This window comes from Panthera leo, chromosome C1 (assembly GCF_018350215.1).
Source record: "Panthera leo isolate Ple1 chromosome C1, P.leo_Ple1_pat1.1, whole genome shotgun sequence".
In the NCBI taxonomy this organism is placed as follows: domain Eukaryota; kingdom Metazoa; phylum Chordata; class Mammalia; order Carnivora; family Felidae; genus Panthera; species Panthera leo.
The window spans coordinates 70,447,445-70,463,146 of record NC_056686.1 but is presented as its reverse complement, the minus strand read 5'-3'; the positions used below and the strand labels follow the sequence as shown (position 1 = coordinate 70,463,146).

Sequence of the window (15,702 nt, the reverse complement as noted above, 5' to 3'; positions counted from 1 at the left end):
ATATGTAAATTTTCAACATTAAGTTAAGAGTAAGTTAGACTAGTAGCATGAGGAAGTAGAAACACTTTTTAGAAACTATGGAATGAATCTAGTAGTTTCTTAATATATACTCAGTTGGACTAGATTGGTGGGCATTCTTCCCCTATTACTCTGTTCCCATCACCAAAGACCAGCATGAATACATAGAAACTAGAAACCTATAGGCATCTGTAGTATCCATGGAAAAGAAATCAAGAGATAAGGGCACCAAATAGAACTCAAGACACCGTTTTATCCTTTGAAGATACTTTAATTTTGCTGTTATGATTAATTAAAAAACACAGTTGTTTTCAGCATTTCCTAGCTACAATAGTGCATAGGAAATTCCATTCTAAACAAAGAAGTAATTAATGAAATAACAACACACCTTAACATTTACATTGATAGGTTACAGTTTACAAGGTGCTTTCACATACATTATTTCATTTGATTCTTACAACAAGCAGATAAAACGGTCAGTGGGAAAGAAAAATGATTTTTTTTTTTAGGCTTATGATGAGTATTTTCAGGCCAATGGGCAGTCAATACAAGAACATATCAAAAACAAGACAGCAATACCCACAAGCCACAATATCTGTTTTTGGTAGGTTGACAGTTTGATATCAGTTGGATATTTAGCATCAGTGAAGGAGGAAGGAATCAAAACAGACATAAGGTCCTTATGATATTCAAAAAATTGTAAGAACACTGTAAGAGATAAGGAGAAGAAAGATGCCCTAAAATATCACCTTACCGAGATTTACTTCAAAGCACATTATCCCTTCAAAGTGTCAAATAAAAAGAATTTTGTCATGACATGTGAAAATTAGAAAAGACCTTAGAAACCGCCTAATGGAATTCTTCCATTTTGTAGAAGAGAGAGCTGAGGCCAAGGTCATGCCGACTGTGACAGACCAGACCTGAGACCCAGATGTCTTGACTTTGAGTCAAGGGGTCCCTCCTCTGCAGTGCCATCTCCTTATCATTTACTGAGGAAAAATGTAATTTCTTCTGCTTCAAATAATGTAATCTGAGGTTAAACACTGATTCATTCCACTGATTTCTTATTCAAATTTTCATCCTGTTCTTGGCTAAATTGTGGCTGAAACTGGGAGTTTTATATAACTTGAAGATATTCTAATTCCGCATCCTTAATTGGTTGGAAATAGACTCCCTTGACATATCTGAAAGCTTGCTCATGTCCTTTAAGTGGAGAGAGAAATGGGAATGGCTAAGTAGCCCTCAAAACCAACGCATGCCGAGAGGTCATCTACCTAGGCAGATTCTACAGCAAGTTGTGCAGGGCAAGTAGTTATTTTATTTAAAACGTCTTTTTAAACTTAGAGAAATCTTCTTAATTGCTGAAAACTAAAATGTAATAATCAAATTGTCATCCCCATGATTTATTAAAATAATTCTACAATAATATACAATAAAGCTACCATGGAATTTGTTGCATACATATAGAATACAATGATCAGCATGTTCTTGGGCCAAAAAAAACCGAATGAAAATATTTTATAGAAATGATGGTTTAAATTTATTAACATGAATGACATATTTTTTGTCACATAAAACTTGATACAGCAAAGTATATCATATTTTTCTTGCACATTTTAAATATAAGTGGACCAACTGAAATCAGTTATCAGCTCTTAAATGACATAACCATGCAGGAACACTTGACAACCAAAAGATGTACAGATGGATGCAGAGAACATCCCAGACAGGCTTTTTCAATGTCTTCAAAGGTTTTACAAGAGTGTGGTACGGAGATAAAGAAGTTGTCAGTGACCGGCACCAATAATGAAGCAAATAGAATGCTTATATACATTAAGATCAGTCTGATTAAAAACAACTCAACTTATATGCATGTAAATTGATCATAAAAAAATGAACAGAGTTTACTTTCAGCTCTTTTGGTGTGTTGTTTTAAGATAGGTCACTGACACACGGAGATAAAACCAGATGGGAAAATTTAAAAGCAAAGAAAAAAATACTTAAAAAACAGAGTTAAGCCATGGATTCTCAACAAACGTGGAACTAACTGTGCAAAAATGCTTGAAATTTCCACTGACAGCAATGCTGTTGGCAAAAAAGAATTAAAAAAAAATTAAACTCAAATGCTAACATTGCATCTGCATGATCATACATGCTGTGTACGGAAAGAGGCTGGAAATTCTAACGTGTCTAAAACTATCACACCTCAAAATTAAAATACAGTTGTGGCAGTTTTAAAAACTTTGTCCCTTTTCCTCGTGGATGAGGCATAGGATGAACGCTGAAGCTACAACAGTGCCTCTCCCTCGGGCTGACAGATACTGTATGCTGGAATAACCTGGCAACAACTCCTTTTGTCCTTAACCGTGACAAAACAAAGCGAAGCAAAACAAACAGAAAAATCCCTATATAAATAAGAGTGTCTCTACACTACTTACAAGCATCAAGCCATTTGTTGGACTCAGAAAAGTAATTGTCCACATTAATGATCTTTTTTAGTTCGTTTTTTTTTTTTTTTTTCCCGTAAAAAATTTACAAGGAGGACTTGAGAAACTAAAAAATTTGTCCCTTTCTTCATCAGTCGCGTTCTGTCAAAATACTGGCTAAAATCCTTACGGAGGAGCGAAGGTGTAGAAATCTTAAAGCCCTAATCCCTACAGCAATGACCAAGTGATGGTCCCCTACCAAGTGATGGGACCCACAGCTTTAGTTTCTCCTGTGAGTGAGCTGCATGTGTCACACTGCACAGGTGGTCACCCGATTACTCACCGGGAGGAAAATACAAAAGGTGGTGAAGGGAGACGGAACCTCTGATCTCTAGAAATCCAAATTGCCGGGTGTAGCTACTCTATATTAGTCTATCCAAATGTCTCACCAGAGCGGTGAGTTCTGCAAAAGGTATTGTTTTGTTTTGTTTTGTATAAATTGCCTTGTTGATACGACACTCTGTCTTCAAAAATTGTCAGAAGTTTTGGCAAAACTGAGTCTGAGCTACTCAAAGTAAAAATAATCACTGGACGTACAGCCTCAAGCCATCGACCAACAACCATAACGGCAAGAACTACCGAAGGTAACACTTACCCTTCCTTTCAAATATCACAGAGCCATAACACTGCCCGTCTGAAATACCCACAAAATAAAATGGAGCACTGCTTGGAGAAAACCCGACGAACATGAAAAAGGAAGAAATGGGTGGAGGGGAGGAGAAAGCCCAACCAGAGGGAAGCGGGAAGGTGTCTAGTTGTGTGTTATGGCACAGACAATGCTTGCTTAGCGGTGCCTTGTTACATAGGTGGACGCAGAGCGCACACACGGACGATGGCAATAAAGACCTCACTCAGTCGCTGGAATGACGGAACTAGGTAACTGCTTCAACAAGGACGGTCTCGACTCCACCTGATCTCTCAACAGAGTGCAAAGACTGAGTGTGAGCTCTGATGTCATCTTGTTGCCCATCTTTAAAATTCACAAAATTCTTTTGCACATTTTTCTGTTATAGAGACACGGATATCTTCTTCTTCATAGTCATCAAAGTTGCTGGTATCTCCAGAGCCTCTGAACTTTGGTATGAATGGTGCTTCCACCTGGAAATGAGACAGAAAAATGAAGTGTGATATTTTGATTTATCATAGGAAAAACGTGTTTGGTCTTCACCCTAATCCCGGGCACAGAGCTCCTTAAACTCTTGGATGTCATAAGTGTTATGTTAATGAGGTGACTTTTGGAAAGCCCCTAGGTAACCTAAGGATGGGTGCTGGTTAGACACTCGGAACTTTCAGTCTCATCTCCTAACCTCAAGGAGCGGGGGTGGGGAGGGTGGGGGGCTGGAGACGGAGTTTAGTCACCAATGGCCAATGATTTAAATAATCATGCCTACCTAATGAAGCCACAGGACTTCAAGAGGATGGGGTATGGAGAGCTCCCGGTGAACAAGTGGGGATTGGGGGAGAGTGGCGTGCTTGAAGAGAGCAGGAAGCGCTGAGCCCCGTCCCCATATCTTGCTTTATGCATCTCTTCCCTCTGGCTGTCTTTGAGTTACATTCTTTTATAATAAACTGATAACAGTAAGTAGTTTCTGACTTCTCTGAGCTGCTCTAGCAAATTAATTGAACCCTAGGAGGGGTTTGTGGGAAACCTCTGATCTAAAGCTGCTTAGTCAGAAGCAGGTGCCTAACTTGCAATTAATGTCTGCAGTGGTGGTGGGTGGAGGGCACTCTTCTGGGACTGAGCCCTCAGCCTGTGGGGTCTGCAGCTATCTCCAGGTTCAGCGTTAAGAACTGAGTTAATTGCATGGTGGTCTGGAGAAAAAAAACCAAACCCACAAATATTGGAATCAGAAAGAGGAATAATGAATGCCTGACAGTTTCTAAATACTAAGGAAAATAAATTCCCACCATTATTATATGGTAGCATCTTTAAATGCCTTTAAGTCCCTAAATGATAACAGCATTAGAAACAGCAGCAAACAGGGGTGCCCGAGTGGCTCAGTCAGTTAAGGTGCTGACTTTGGGTCAGGTCATGATCTCACATCTCATGGGTTTGAGCCCTACATCGGGCTCTGTGCTGACAGCTCAGAGCCTGGAGCCTGCTTCAGATTCTGTGTCTCCCTCTCTCTGTCCCTCCCCCACTCACACTGTCTCTCTCTCTCTCTCAAACATAAACATTAAAAAAAATTAAAAAAAAAGAGAAAGCAAACAGTAGGTTTGCTATTAATCTCAACATTTTCATTCAAGGAATGGTACAATACTTAAGAGAGTTCTAGGATAATTAACTGTTGGTACCAAAATACTGGCACTTTCGGTTACAGAACTCCAGATTTTCCTTTATCGGTTCCTTATTTCTAAAGCCTTTATATTTCCATCCTTTTCCTTAATTCCCTTCTCTTGAGGTTACAGATAATTCTTAGATATACTTGTTTTGTTGTTGGTGTTTTTTTTTTTTTAAGTAGTCTCTAGGCCCAACACAGGGCTTGAACTCATGACCTGGAGATCAAGAGTCACATGCTTCATTGACAGTACCAGCCAGGCGCTCCTCTTAATCTTCCTTTTAATTCCCAAGTTTATTTTGTTTAAAATATCTAGCTATCAAAACTTTCTGGGAAGTTGGAAAGAAACATGTCCCTTTTAGAAAAATAGCATTGCTAAATTCTGAACATTTTTTTCTCCTTGGATCCTAAAATTAAAATGGCTTTCCTTTATTTAAAATAGGGACTTTCTTAATATTAGGTGGTGCACTGAATATGTTTGAGGAGAAGATTTTAATTTTTACTTTTTTAAAAGTAATCTCTATGCCCAACATGGGGCAGAAACATAACATTTTAATTATGAGGAATTTTCAAGATTTTGATTTTCTTCTAATTAATATACTGTTATCCCAATTAAGAGCCCCAAAGACAATATAGATATCTGGAGAGACCAATAAAACAGGAGTCCTTGTTTAATGGGTACACAGTTTTCATTTTGCGAGATGAAAGGGCTCTGGAGAGGGACGGCAGTCGTGGCTGCACAACAGTATGCACTTAATATGATTGACCTGCATGATAGCAAATTTTGTTTTGTGTATTTTCTTACAACTAAAAAATATTGAACTATATATTCTTTTCCTTGAACATTGATAAGAATTCCACATATTAAATATACAAATATTTTGGAAATTGAATAAAAGCTACCATCAAGGTATGTAAAACAGTGTGGTGTGTAGTGCAAGAATAGACAGAAAGAACCCCTAAAGCATAAAGTCGGAAACAGACCAAAGTATGTAATAATTCAGCATTAGCAAAGGTGGAATTTCAAACAAGGGGTCAAAGAAGAATTACTCAACAAATGGTGAGAGGGTAACTGGCTAATTACTAAACAACAACAAAAAGAAGTTAGATCAAAAAGCACTAAAAGAAAATACAGATTCAATAAATCACCCAAATAGAACTGCTCTTGACTACATAACATGTCCAGTTGAGATAATAATGCTAAGGGCTGTTTCATGAATTTAACGCCTAGGAAGTTTCTGAACCCATCTTATGAGATGCGGAGACTACTGCCCTCATAGTGTTTTGGTCTTTGCTGCATTATTAAATTCTTTTAATGCTTTGTTTTTATATTCTTTTCCAAAAGATATAAACTAGGAAAACCGTGCTATTAATATTAATTTATAGCATTTACATTTTTTCCCTAAGGAAATTCACTCATGTGGCTGCATAGCAGTATTAAATATGGCAAGTCTCTGAAACATTAGAAGCTTTGGTCTTATGGAAAAAAAATAAAAAATTAAATATATTCAAGATGACAACACTTTATAAATACGAATTATCTTTAGGAATTTGAGAAGCAATGTTGAGAGAAAAGTAACTCAGCACAGAAAAATCTTTCTTCAATGTCTCAATTTGTTACAATGGTAAAGTGATAAAGACTGAAAAATATCTGATGAATCTAGCTATTAAATGTTATTAAATCCAGCTGTTTGCCAATTCCAGGAAGGAGAATATATTTGTTTATTTTTGTCTTTCTAATGCGGCTTCACATCAGTTTTGAAATGCAAACCTTTAGTACATTGTTTACCTAATAATTACCATAATATTGTGAAGAGTAAGAGGCAAGGGTAGGAAAAATCTGACACTGAACACATTTCAGATTGGGGCGCCTGGGTAGCTCAGTCAGTAAAGCATCCAACTCTTGATTTCGGCTCAGGTCATGATCTCACGCTCTGTGAGATCAAGACCCGCCTTGGGCTCTGTGCTGACAGCACGGAGCCTGCTTGGGATTCTCTCTCTCCTTCTCTCTCTGCCCCTCCTGCATGTATGCATGTGCTCTCTCTCAAAATAAATAAACGTTAAAAAAAAAATTTCAGATTGATGGTCAAAATAGAATATGCTTTCTCTTTTATCAAGTAGAAAACTCATTTTTTTAAAAACTCATTTTTAAGTTGTGGGCTGGAAAGGTCCCTTAAGTCCTGCATAGGATTAATTCAAAGGTAAAAAAATTAAAACCATGTGTTAAGTTGAAAATATCTTTACCACATATAATTTAAATACTAACTTCCAAAAGCTTTTAAATTAAAGAAAGAAATGGCTCACCTTCCTCTGGTAAATAGCAATCCAATCTGTTGTAGCAAACCACTTGTGAGTTTTTATATCACTCACACCATTCTTCAGGTTTCCAAACCGTTTCGTCAAATCCACCTGCAGCAGGTTCCTTAGAAGGTCCTTGAGATCTGAACTGAAGTGCGATGGGAATCGGACCTGTATGAACACGCCATGTGGTCAAATTCACATTCCAGTGGTTATCATGGCCTCACCTTCAACGGACCATAGACATCTGAAGAAAATGCTTTAAAGGGTTAATAGACCCCATTTATGAACTCCTTGCATTCTTACTGTGGTTCTCTACAAGTGCCACCATCACCTTATAACTTGTATCGCGTGTCATGACATTACCTCAGTTGATCTTTATTGAGGTATGTTGTAATATTTGTGTATGTCTGTTTCCCCCAGATCATGAGCTTCTGGGGGGAAGGTACTGTGCCATTTTGTGTTTTTATTCCCAGAATTGATTGTGTCATTTCAAATAATGTAGTTCATCTAGTCAACAATTAGTTATTAAGACCTACTATGTACCACACTGCTCTAGGCACTAGATATATAGCAATGAACTATGACATATTTGGTGACTATGGTATTAACTCTATTCTAAAGATGGAGAAACTAGGATTCGCAGACATTGTATAACTTACCCAATCACTAGACTATAAAGTGGCAGAGCTGGGACTAGAAATCTAGTCATGATTCCTAGCCGCATAAATTTTGTTCTTTATTACACTGTCTTCAAATAAATATAACTCCTTAACATATATATTCTGAGTTTCCAAAGCGCAACACGATGTGCATTCTCATAGTCTCAAAGTAGAAATTAAATCATAAGCATGCAAAGCTAGACCCTATGGCAAAGCCAGACTCGTAACTATAGTCTCCCGACTGCTATTTATGCTATTCTGTAAATAAATGCTTCTCCAAGTGTGCTCCTAGGGCCCACGTTCATCAGAGTCAACTGGAGGGGTAGAGGGTAAAAATGCCGATCCTGGGGCTTCAAATGATAGAGGCACTGGGTCTGAAATTCTGAGCTTTTATCTCTATTCATGAAAGCCTGAGAAGCACTATCTTCTCTACTTTGTGCAGAAGTTTTATTTTCTCTCCTAGTGACAGATCAAAAAAATTTTCATGTAAATAATAAACTAAAGTCATCATCATACCAGAGGAAAACTAAAATTTGTGTCCAACAACCAAGGACTATTTGAAGGTTGAATAGCTAATGACCCAACAGGATTTGGGATCAACTCAAATAAATTAGCAACTGAAAGCCTCATTTTTGCAAAGCCCGTATTACCACAGAGTATAAGAGGGTTTATGTTCCAAAAAAGAAAAAAAAAAAAGGCACATGAATTGCTCCTTCTTTAGTTTTTACTTCCAAAAGTAACGTTTTATTAATATAATGGCTTATTAGAAGTTAGGCACTGTGCTAAACTTTATGTGCAGTGGTTCATAACCTAACATTACGGTAAACATGATTATTATCTCCACTTACAGGTGATACAATTGAAAGTGACACCAAGTAAGTAACCTGCCTAAGATTACAGAGCTAATAAGTGGTAGAGCTATCATCCCAAACCAGGTACTCTTGGCTCTGGAGTATATATCCTTAATTATTCTATACTGTTTTTCATGATTCAATAACCTGAAAAGAGTTATTGTCAGGACACTTCTAAAAGACTGAAATTTTCATCTTAAAAATATTTGCTGCACATTTCCTCATTTATCCCAGTTGGAGTAGAAACTAGAGAATATGGGGTATTCAAAAGGCATAGTGTCTAAAAATAACATGACTTATTTTTATAGTGGTTATATTCCAACTTTGCTTAGATTCCAAAGAAGTAGCTTACTTGAAGTAGAGCTGTCTTTGTTTAGAATAGAGTCCGCATGAACTGTTCAACGTAATGTGCCAGTTATTCTCCCTTTCGTGATGTTTGGAATGGTAGACAATAATGTACTACATATACATTATCTTCTGGGGGTGCCTGTGTGGCTCAGTTAGTTAAGCGTCCAACTCTTGGTTTTGGCTCAGGTCATGAACTCATGGTTTGTGAGTTCAAGCCCCCATCAGGCTCTGTGCTTGCAGCCTGGAACCTGTTTGGGGTCTCTCTCCCTCTCTCTGCTCCTCCCCTTGCTCACGCTCCCTCTCCCTCTCTCTCTCTCTCTCTCAAAAAGAATTAAATAAACTTAAAAAATATCTTCTGAGGGGTGCTTGGGTGGCTCAGTTGGTTAAGCGTCGGACTTCAGCTCAGCTCATGACCTCATGATTCGTGGGTTCGAGCCCCACGTTGGACTCTGTGCTAACAGCTCAGAGCCTGGAGCCTGCTTTGGATTCTGTGTCTTCCTCTCTCTCTGCCCCTCCCCCACTCACACCCTGTCTCTCAAAAATAAACATCAAAAAATTTTTTAAATTATCTTCTGAATTCAGGTAACGTGCAATAGAGTGCCTAAAGAATATACACACCTAAATAGAGTAGATCTTTATTTCGGAATGCAGATAAAGCTCTGGTCTTGGATTAATGTGCGTATGTATCTTTGTAATCTTTAGAACAGTGATTCTCAAATGGGGAGCTATAGTAGGGGCTTATGATGGTGGACATCGGCATTTGGAAAACTTATCATGTGACAGACATATCCTCTTCACCTCCATATCACAAGTCTTCTTCCCCAGAGATTCTGACAGGTAGCCCATCTCACATAGTAGGCATGTTAATGATGAGAATCTGTCATATCCTTTAAGTATACTGAAGGAGAAATAATGAGAATCATTGTGAAAGTATTTTTTCCATGACTGTTCTGAAATGTAATCAGAAATGTAGTTTCTTTGTTGATTTGACCTTCCAAAGAGCCATGTTGATTCATCAAATTGAAATTAGCAAAAACCAGAAAATGACTTAAACACAATTATGTTTCAGATGCAAGACTTTACTTATGGCATGTTAACTTGGAAACACCAAAGGTTTCTATCATGGGAAGCATGATAATTTTTCCTTCAAAACTGTATTAAGAGTATTATTTCTATCATTATTATTGATTATAACTGCTGTAAAAATTGAAATCAGAATCCTAGAATATTGGAGCAAAGGAAGTCTTAGTTTAATTTAATCCAAATCTTCATTTTAAGATAAGGAAACCAAGCTCCAGTGAGACTACCAACTCAGTCAGTTTCATTGTTGGGAAAATATCTGAATCCTCCTGATTCCTACGTCTCTCTGATAGTCCATTATGGGGCAAACAATGTGAAAGTAGCTGTAAAGAGCCAGATGTGGAAAAGAAAAAGTCTGGACCCATTAAACCATTAGATCTGAGAGATAAGATTATTGGAAACTGGCATTATTTAACATGAAAGAGGTGTTTGTGCAATATACACTTCCTAGAGTGTTTATTTGATCTTTTTTGCCCGATATTTCCTGTTTAGAATGCTTTAACAACCGTTAGGGACTAAGTTACTTCTGAGTTTCCTAATCTATTCATGAGAATAAATCTATTTCTACAACAAGGTATAGACATCAGAACAAGCTTTTGACATATAGTGCGTATCAAAAAGTTTGTGACAACTAAAAAAATACATGTTTAGAACACACAGATGACCACCTAAGTCAGTATCTCTGAGAGTGAGTGTCCACTTCATGAGAGCTTCATGAAAGCAGAGACCATAACTAATTTACTGTATCCAGCACTGTCTGGCATATAATATGAGCTCAATGAATATTACATGAATGCATGAATTCACATCTGACAAATAATGATCAAACACCTTCCATGTGTTAGGCACCAATGTGCTTGGCATATAGTAGTAAACAAAATAAGCAAACAGTCCTACCTACAGAGTTTACATCCTAGTGAGGATGAGAGATGATAGATGATAATTTAGCAACAAGAGCGATCCTTTACAAATGTTGTCATCCTATCACACCTCACAAAGTCTTGCATTGTAAGGTCTTTGATGTTTACTCTGAAGAAAATGGGGAACCACTGCAAGCTTCTGGAAGGAGTAACAGGATCTAATTTAACATTTTTAAAGAACCACTCTAGTGACTCAGAAGAGAGCAATATCAGTGGAGGTGGCAAGAAGTGGTTGAATTCTGTGTGTATGCTAAAGATAGGTAAAGATAGAGTCAAAATGGTTTTCCTGTGCTTTAGATATGGAGTGAGGACTCCAGAGTATGTTCGCCTGAGTAACTGAAAGGATGGTGTTGCCATCAACTGAGATGGGAAGAGCAGTGGGAGGAACAGATTTGCCAGGGAAAACAAAAATCTGTTAGTTTTAGACAGATTGAATTTAAGACATGTATCGAATACCTGAATGGAGATCTCAGGTAAGAAGGTGGCTACAAGGGTCTGCAACCCAAGAGTCAGGTATGGACTGAAAAAGTGAATTTGGAAATCGTCAGTTGGCATTTAAAGTCATGAAACTGGATGAATCCACCAATGGAGGAAGTGCAGAGGAAGAAGAGGACCAAGGCAAGGAGGATCAACAAGGAGAGACCAGTAATGCAGAATAAAACTAAGATTGTGAAGAGTTACTGAAGCCAAGTGAACAAATAATAAATGAACCACTGAACTAAATTCAGTTTCTGGCTTTGCCACAAACTACCTTTTATCTTTGGGCAATTCTGAGTCTTGATTTGCCTACATATAGCATAAGGGAGTTAAACTGAATAAAATTGAACATTCTTACCATCTCAAAAGTCCCACCAGCCTATCACTTCAATAGAAAGAGTACCTGGGTTCCATTCCCAGCTCCAGTTACATACATTCCCTATGCATTAGGGCAAACTCTTTCACCTTTCTGGTCTCTATAAAATGATGAATACCCCCAGGTGTGAAAAAAATTAGGTAATTTTTATGAAACTGATGCAAGGCACTAATTCAATACATTTTTAATTTTTTTCAATTTTTCTGTTAGAATAATATTTTAGTGATCTGAAGCTGACTTTTGAATCAAAGAAGAAACTTGGAAGGCAACAATATCTATCATTAGATATCTAGACTAGTCTGTGCTAGAAACATCGTTCGGAGAATGCAAGAAGTTCCTTCGTGTCTCATGCTCCACCTGTTCATTTATAGAAAAAGCACTTTCTTCTTTTCTTTTGGTACTTAAATTTGGTAGAGTGAGGGAGAAAAAGGACAACTATGACCCTGTTTTATAAGGACAGCATTGTAATTATAGCTGATACCTTAAATAACTTCATCAAATTTCATTATGTAATATGTTAAACCAACTAAGAAATTCACATCTGAATTCACTCGATAGAATATTGATTCTGTTTTCTGCACTAGTTATACATTTTTTTTAAGTTTATTTATTTATTTGGAGAGAGAAGAGAGAGAGAGAGAGCAAGAGCATGAGTAGGGGAGAGAGAATCCTCAGCAGGCTCTGCAATGTCAGTGCTAAAGCCTGACAAGCGGCTTGCACTCACAAACACAAGATCATGACCTAAACCTAAACCAAGAGTTGGCCACTTAACTAACTGAGCCACTCAGGCGCCCCTCAGCACCGGTTATAAAGTCTTGTACATTTTGGTTTTAGGAAAATTAGTATTTTCTAAAAATTAAGAGGAAGTTACATCCATAAAGCAAATCTGATCATGTTGTTACCATACCCATACCAGGGGATTTAAATTCACTAACTGCTTTACTTTTTTTTTTTTTTTTTTTTTTTTTTTTTAGCTTTAGAAATAAGACCAAAATCAAATTTGTCTATGCTCAGCTTAATCACAGAATTACAAAGTTGGTCTTTGAAGAAGAAGGGAAAATTTTTACTGCTTTTCTTCTACAAGTGACAGGGAGATAGTTTAACTAGTCACATTACTTTTTATGCATTGAGATAAAATTTATTGGCTTAAATGACTCAAAAGAGTTTGCACCCAGCCAACAAACAATAATCTGTTAACTTCTGTCCACAAGCATGCTAGAATAAATTTTTAAAAGTTACCTTTCAAATTAAGTACAGTTGTTTTTTTTTTTTTAAGTTTGTTTATTTTGAGAGAGAGGGAGAGCATACAAGAGCAGTGTAGGGGCAGAGAGGGAGAAAGAGAGAGAATCCCAAGCAGGCTCTGGGCTATCAGTGCAGAGCCTGACGCAGGGCTCGATCTCATGAATTGTGCGATCATGACCTGAGGCAAAAATCAAGAGTCAGATGCTTAACTGACTGAACTACCCAGGTGGCCCAAATTAGGTGCAGTTCTAAGAAATCTGTATCCCAGTAACAAATTTATCTAGCAAAAATGAGCATATACATTAGTAAATTTTTCAAAAGGCATAACAACTTTTCACACATTAAGCTTTCTATAGATATGGTACCAACCTCCACACTGCCTCAAAGGACCTGAGGAAACTTAACCAGCCTGGATCTTATATATAAAAAGAAAGATCTAGTACATTTAAAAAATACTTATAAATATTACTACCACAGGGGCACCTGGGTGGGTCAGTCAACCGGTTGAGCGTCCGACTCCGGCTCGGGTCATGATCTCGCAGTCCATGAGTTAGAGCCCCGCGTCAGGCCCTGTGCTGACAGCTCGGAGCCTGGAGCCTGCTTCCGGTTCTGTGTCTCCCTCTCTCTCTGTCCCTCCCCCACTCATGCTCTGTCTCTCTCACTTTCAAAAATGAATAAATGTTAAAAAAATTTTTAAAAATAAATATTACTACCACAACTGGGTGCTCTGATCTGTTCTCTTATTTATGCAGAAACAGTGGTAGTTACGATAAATCTAGATGGTTACAGAGGACCATTACCTACCCAAGCCTCATTCCTTCCCCTGCAAAACAAATTGCCATCAAACTGCCACTAAAGTAAGGACTGTCTCAAAGCAGCTATTAAGAATTTTAAATGACCACAGCAAAGTGTTAAAAAATGGCCTTGGTTTTAGGCAAATGGTAAAACTGCTTTTGAATTTTAAGAAAATGACTACTGAGTTATCTAAGTTTCTTTAACTATAGCCATAGCCAAATAAAAAATGGCACTTTAATTTCCCCAAAAGCATTAACAATGGTATCTTAGAACAAGTACAGTAGTATTTCTGCCTATGTGTATGTTATTTAGGAAACAGAATGGTGCAGAAAAGAGCTAATATAGCAGGCTTGGGACTGTTACCTTTAAGGAAAGCCTGTTTGCAAGTTTAGCCCTGGGCAGGATCTGGCAATTGGCATGGTAACGGTTCTTCACACTGATACGAAACTTTCCCTAAATAATATGAGTGGTTCACTGTACCTAGATTGTTTGTACAAACAATATGGCTTATGCCAAACATCTACTTTGCTCTGTCAGTTTGGGATGTAGGTATGGGCTAGGTAGAGGGTGTATATGTGATCCCAATAAAATCCTTGGGCACTGAGTCTCTAATGAGCTTCCCTAGGAGACAACATTTACCCATGTTGTCACAATTTGTGCCTGGAGGAATTAAGTTCATCTGTTGTCACTCCACTAGGAGAAGACTCTTGAAAGTTTGTGCCTAGTTTCCTCTAGATACTGCCCCATGAGCCTTTCCTTTTGCTGATTGTACTTATTATCTTTTCATTGTAAGGTATCTTATAATGAAGGTATTTGTTATAATATAAGGGCTTCATTTCTTGAGTATTGCTGTATGTTGAAGTCTTTGGGTCTTCTTAGCAAATCACCTAACCTGGGAATGGCTTTGGGGACCCCTGAGACAGAAAGGAATAGCTATTTGGCTGCTAGTCAGTTACCCTTCATGTGAATATGAATTTCCTTTCAGGAAAAAATGAACTGACTCTTTGATCATTCTATATATATGTATGTTTACAACTTTATATTTTGTATAGCGTCTCCTTGTACATTTTTGGTGCTCATTAAAAGTGGAATAATATTTACTTTAAATATAATAGAGCTCAGAAATTTTTTTTAAATTTCATAAGTCAAGGACTCTAAAGTTATGGTTCCACAACAGCTGTTACTTGACTGCCTTATTTCAAGTCTCATTTTTGAACACAATATTAACTTATATATTTCTCAGAGTGATGCAGTTAAATAGAGTTGCTGTAGGAACCATAACTGATTCTTATCATAGAGTATATGGCACTGAAGTATGGAATTTAAAGACTATATACAGAAACTCAACATATATATTGCTAAGAAATGTCAAATTTAATGTGAAAATTATTAAGACGTTTCTGTCAACTGTGCATTTCTAAACCTGAACCTTGATATCACATGAATAATTTGACATTTAAAATACCACCTCCTCCGTTTTTAAAGGCAAAATATGTGTAGGAGAGAATCTAACAAGCTGATTGATCATCTTTCTGTGCATTTAAAAATACCAACTTGAGTTAAAATATTGTAATAGAGAAAATACTTAGCAACCTAATTTTCAAATATGTGTATTTCAGCGAATTAATCACTTCATTAAATACATTTTATTTTAATTTTGATGTTACTGATACCTATAATCTATGGCTTCAGAATGGAGAGAGTAATCAATATAAAATGTTGCATAAAATAATAACACACTTTTAAAAAATCAGCAAAAATAATTATGATTGAAACATATTTTAAATGATATATCATTCAAATCATTAAAGATTTTTAAATACAAATATAGGATTTGGAAGACCAAAATTTGAGTTTTAATGACTTGAAC

General features: G+C 37.1%; 1 protein-coding gene across 3 annotated transcripts in view; it reads right to left on the bottom strand.

The window, feature by feature from the left end:
• Window positions 1-247: 247 nt before the first annotated feature.
• PRKACB (protein kinase cAMP-activated catalytic subunit beta) overlaps window positions 248-15,702 on the bottom strand; it is a 126,360-nt gene continuing 110,905 nt past the window's right edge. For all 3 annotated transcript variants that reach the window (XM_042952403.1, XM_042952402.1, XM_042952404.1), the window contains 2 exons: window positions 7,088-7,252; window positions 248-3,602 (listed from right to left, as the gene is read on the bottom strand). In XM_042952403.1, coding sequence (XP_042808337.1) covers window positions 3,477-3,602; window positions 7,088-7,252 — 291 coding nt within the window. In that variant the 3' untranslated portion in view covers window positions 248-3,476. The remainder of the gene's footprint in view (window positions 3,603-7,087; window positions 7,253-15,702) is intronic.